Below are 4,521 nucleotides of genomic sequence, written 5' to 3'. Positions count from 1 at the left end.
AGGGCAGTATTGGGAAGCCTTGCCCCCAAGTTGTTGGGACAGTCCCTTTTCCCTAGAGGGGGGATTGTGTCCCTGATCCTGCGAGCACGGGGAACTGCGAACTTTGGAGCACACTGTGCTGGGGCTGTGGGTGCTGCATGGGCTCTGTGGGCGCTAACTGGACCCTGTCCCCACAGGCAGACCTGATCTCCACCATCGGAGAGAGCGCGGCACTGGGTGCAGCTGGGGCCATTCTGTGGGGAGATGCAGTTGACACCAGAAACCGGGTAAGTTTGGGGTCAGTGTGGGAGGTAGATGGGTGGAGGGATCACCTGCCCCAGAGGGGAGGACCAGTGGCTGAGCTGCCCTCTCCATCTGAGTTACTTCTCCCTGGGTCTCACCCTGGTGCTTCCCATTCCCTAGGAGTTGTGCCAGTTCATGAAAAACTACCTGGAGGGGGACCTCGGACGCTACATTGTGAATGTCACGACAGCAGCAGAGCTCTGCAGCACCACGCTGTGCCAGGGCCGGGGGCGCTGCCTGCGCCAGGACAGCCATTCCGATGTCTTTCTCCACCTCAACTCCACCAACTTCCAGCTGCGGCGCCGGGATGCTGACCACCCCGAGCGCCCCCTCTTCTGGGCCGAGGGCCAGCTCTCCTCTGCTGACGTACTCTTCCTACGGACCCACTTTCACTGCCACTGCTACCAGGGCTGGCAGGGCAGTGGCTGCCAGACCCGCGCTGGCCCCCGCAGTCATGCCCCTGGCCGTTTGGCACCGCTGGGACTCGGGGTGCTGTTGCTGCTTGCAAGCTGGTGCTACCCGCCCCTGGACTGAGCTGCCCCTGTCTCTGGTGGTGTAGGAGGAGCCTATTTAAGATATCCCTACCCTGCCTGGGAGGCAGCTAATTACGGAGGGCTGTCCCTCACTGTGGCGGTGTGGGGGAAGAGCTCTGCGGTTGCCCCATCTCTACCCACCCTGCTGCAGTGCAGGTGCCCTTCCTGGGGATGGGGGAAGGAGGGGACCCCTCTCCTGTTGTAAGGAGAGGGATGGGGGCAAGAGGGACACGGGGGCGGGGAGCGGGTGCTGCGTGGTGCTGATCCCCCGTGTGCTGCCCCACACTGGAGTGCTTTACCTCGAATAAAGCTGGGTCAGACTGAGAGGCGTGGGCTGATTTGGGGCGAGCACGGATCACTCGACTCGCGGACCTAGCCGCCGGGACGGGAAGCGGTGCGTGTTGGTCTGCAGCCCGGGGAAAGCTCTGCTCTGCTGGGAACTGCCCCGCGGAGCCGGAGCCGTTCGGGGCAGGAGCCGCGTGGGCAGCCACGGCCGGGCCACCCACGTGGAGGCGGCGTGCGGCCCGCCCCGGCCCGCCCCCAGCGGGATTCCCCGCCTGGCCCTGCCCCCGGCAGTGTCCGGGATGCGGGGCTGGAGCCCCGGGGTCGCCTTGTGGCGACGCTGTGCTGTGCGCCACGGCCGGGCGTGGGTTCCTCCCCGCGGGGCCGGGGACACCCCTGGGCCGCGCCCGCCCCTGAGCTCCGCTGTCCCGTGCCACGAGTGTCCCCCAGCGGTGCCCTCGCGTGGCTCCTTGTCCCCGACACTGCCCTGCTCTGCCTGTGCCCGTGCAGCCTCTCCGGCCACTGCCCTGTCCTGAGGGGTGCCCGTGGGCATGGAGCGGCCCCGCGTGGCACAGCCGCCTCCCTGCCCACGCTCCTCGGCCGCTGTGAGTGCCCGTGCCGTGCTCGCTGTGCCTGCTGTCCTGTGCTGCGGCTGTCCCCAGGCCGTGCTTTTCTGTGCCTCCTGCCCCCACGCGTGAGTGGCCCCGGGCCGTGCCCTCCTGTGGCGGCAGTGCCCACGCGGGAGTGTCCCGTGCCACCGCGGGCTGTGTCCCGCCGGCTCCTGCCGGTGCCGTGAGCTCCCTCCCGGCGGTGCCCTCCTCCCGCCAGGGAACGGCCGTCGCTCTTCACTCGGCGAGCGGCGCCCGCCCGGCGCAACCCGCGTCCATCACCGTGACCTTCCTCCCCCCGCCCCGTCCGTGTCTGTTTGTCTTTCCAGCCCACTCATCGCCGGCCAGTCATGGGGTGTTGACTCTGCGCATTCCTTGCCAGCCGAGCCCGCCGCCGCCGCTCATGACGCTGCTGTCCCACTCCGGGGCCGCTCCGCTGGGCTCCAGCTGCTGATAAATTCCGGGACTTTGAGGAAGCGGAAAAGGTGACCCTGGGTGACCGGCACCGCTTGGGAACGGAGGTGTGGATTAAGGCCGGTCCTGACTTGGGAATAAAAGCTTCAAGGTTTCAGCTCTCTCCAGGCAGCTCCAGGACTCAGACTGAGCACACCATGGAATCAGCGTGGTCCTGCTGGGTCCTCCTGCTGCTCCTGCCTGCCCTGACCCACGCTGGGGGGCCTGGTCCTGTCCTCGTCAACCGCCCCTTTGTCACCATCTGGAACATCCCCACTGAGCGCTGCGCGGAGGAGCACAATGTCACCCTCAGCCTGGAGGTCTTTGATGTGTTGGCCAATGACCAGCAGTCCTTCACCGGGCAGGACATCACCCTCTTCTACAGTGACAAGATAGGTCTCTTCCCCTACTACACATCTGAGGGGGTGCCAGTGAACGGGGGGCTCCCCCAAAATGCCAGCCTGGAGGCTCACATCCACCAGGCCACCCAGGACATCAAGGTGACCCTGCCCAGCCCTGAGTACAGTGGGCTGGCTGTCATCGACTGGGAGAAGTGGCGCCCGCTGTGGATCCGCAACTGGGACTCCATGGAGATCTACCAGCAGAAGTCGGAGGAGCTGGTGCAGCAGCAGCACCCACAGTGGCCTCCCAAGGAGGTGGAGGAGATGGCCAAGCAGCAGTTTGAGAAGAGTGCCTGCGATTTCATGAACAAGACCCTGTGGCTGGGCGAGAGCCTCCGTCCCAGCGCCTACTGGGGCTTCTATGGTTTCCCCGACTGCTACAACAATCACTTTGATAGCCTGCCCTACAACGGGACGTGCCCAGATGTGGAGCAGCAAAGGAACAAGAATCTGTCCTGGCTCTGGAGGAGCAGCCGGGCACTCTACCCCAGCATCTACCTGCCCCTCTGCCTCAACGGCACCAACAAGGTTCTTACCTATGTGCGGCACCGCGTGGCCGAGGCTTTCGCTGTCCAGCAGGGAATCCTTGACAGTGCCATCCCCGTCCTGCCCTACTCCCAGATCACCTTCGAACGCACTCTGGACTTCCTTTCCCAGGTGATGAGGATGTGGGGATAGTGGGCACCTCTTGGGCTGATGGGCTGGCACCAGGGAGTCTTTCTCTCTGCCGGGGCTGTGTGAGGGCTTTGGGCACTGCTGACTTCTCTCCCCGTGGGTGCAGGAGGACCTGATGAACACCATCGGGGAGAGCGCGGCTCAGGGTGCTGCTGGCATCATCTTCTGGGGCAGCCTGGACTACAGCGCCTCCAAGGTGAGTGCAGACGGTGGCAGCAGGTCCCTGTCAGCAGGGACACCCAGTTCCCCTTGCTGTGCAGGGCTGTGACACCGAATGCCATTGCAGGAGATGTGCCTGAGGCTGAAGGACTACGTGGAGGGTCCCCTGGGCCACTACATCGTCAATGTGACGGCCAGCGCTGACCTGTGCAGCCAGACCCTGTGCTCCGGCCAGGGCCGCTGTGTGCGCCAGGACAAGCAGCAGGGCTACCTCCACCTGGACCCCTCCCGCTTCACCATCGACCTGCACGCTGGCAAGCCCTGGCTGGTGGCTCAGAGCCTGGAGCCCGGGGAGGACATCTCCAAACTGGCCACGGAGTTCAGCTGCCAGTGCTATGACAAGTGGCAGGGACCCCGCTGTGACACCCAGGGCTTTGCCAAGTGACCCCCCTGCGCAATCCTCCCACCCTGGGGACGCTGGGGCAGACAGGGTGACACTACCTCAGCACCCTTGCCATGGGGTTGAGAACCTGACTGTGGGACTCTTAATAAAACCAGAAAGCACCAGCACGCGTCTCCTTGTCTTCTGCTGCAGCACGGTTTGGGGTGGCAGGGTCCTCCTGGGACTGCTGCCTTGTGATGCTGCCAAGGGCTGTCCTTTGGGCTGGGAGTTGGGAACTTATGCCTCAGAGAAACCACAAGGAAAAAAGAAAATTTATGGGAAAAGACATAGGGAGAGGGACGATGGGGGAAGAGGATGAGAAATGGAAGAATGATGGGGAATGGCCAAAGAGTGGAGGCAAAGGGGGTGAAAAGATGTGATTGTGTGGCTGCAGTTGAGGGAGGGTGTGCTCCATGCCCTCACTGTGCACAGAGGAGTGGCCTGAAACCAATGCCCCCACTTTGATTTTCCCCTGGATAACCATATGCAAAGCAGTTAAGGCCACAAAAGATATGCAAAAGCACTGGTTTCTGTAAGCCAGGCCACAGACTTAACTGTACCTGTTCAAAGCAGCTGGGAGAAGGCATGAAACCCTGTCCCAGCTGAGATAAAGATGTTGGCATCTTCCTCTGGATGTTCATCTTGGGGTGGGGAAATCGCATGCTCATTTCTCTGATTTTAGGCTT

At 63.2% G+C, this 4,521-nt stretch overlaps 2 protein-coding genes across 2 annotated transcripts; both read left to right on the top strand.

The window, feature by feature from the left end:
- Nucleotides 1-31: 31 nt before the first annotated feature.
- On the top strand, nt 32-1,139 carry LOC119706252 (hyaluronidase-2-like). Its single transcript, XM_038149595.1, has 2 exons — nt 32-266; nt 403-1,139. The coding sequence occupies exons 1-2, from the start codon at nt 138-140 to the stop codon at nt 814-816; spliced, it is 543 nt and encodes a 180-aa protein (XP_038005523.1). The 5' UTR covers nt 32-137; the 3' UTR covers nt 817-1,139.
- A 145-nt stretch (nt 1,140-1,284) lies between these two features.
- LOC119706251 (hyaluronidase-1-like) lies at nt 1,285-3,955 on the top strand. Its single transcript, XM_038149594.1, has 3 exons — nt 1,285-3,216; nt 3,341-3,430; nt 3,521-3,955. Exons 1-3 carry the CDS (start codon nt 2,317-2,319, stop codon nt 3,836-3,838), a joined length of 1,308 nt encoding a protein of 435 aa, XP_038005522.1. The 5' UTR covers nt 1,285-2,316; the 3' UTR covers nt 3,839-3,955.
- The last annotated feature ends 566 nt before the right edge of the window (nt 3,956-4,521 follow it).

This window comes from Motacilla alba, chromosome 12 (genome assembly GCF_015832195.1).
Source record: "Motacilla alba alba isolate MOTALB_02 chromosome 12, Motacilla_alba_V1.0_pri, whole genome shotgun sequence".
Lineage (NCBI taxonomy): Eukaryota > Metazoa > Chordata > Aves > Passeriformes > Motacillidae > Motacilla > Motacilla alba.
Note: the sequence above shows the minus strand (reverse complement) of the source record. Positions and strands in the feature narration are given on the sequence as shown.

Coding starts and splice junctions, on each gene's coding strand:
- LOC119706252 (XM_038149595.1), top strand. CDS start 138: ATGGGCTCTGTGGGCGCTAACTGGACCCTGTCCCCACAGGCAGACCTG. Junction 267..402: donor CAGTTGACACCAGAAACCGG/GTAAGTTTGGGG, acceptor CCCATTCCCTAG/GAGTTGTGCCAGTTCATGAA.
- LOC119706251 (XM_038149594.1), top strand. CDS start 2,317: ATGGAATCAGCGTGGTCCTGCTGGGTCCTCCTGCTGCTCCTGCCTGCC. Junction 3,217..3,340: donor CTCTGGACTTCCTTTCCCAG/GTGATGAGGATG, acceptor CCGTGGGTGCAG/GAGGACCTGATGAACACCAT. Junction 3,431..3,520: donor TGGACTACAGCGCCTCCAAG/GTGAGTGCAGAC, acceptor ATGCCATTGCAG/GAGATGTGCCTGAGGCTGAA.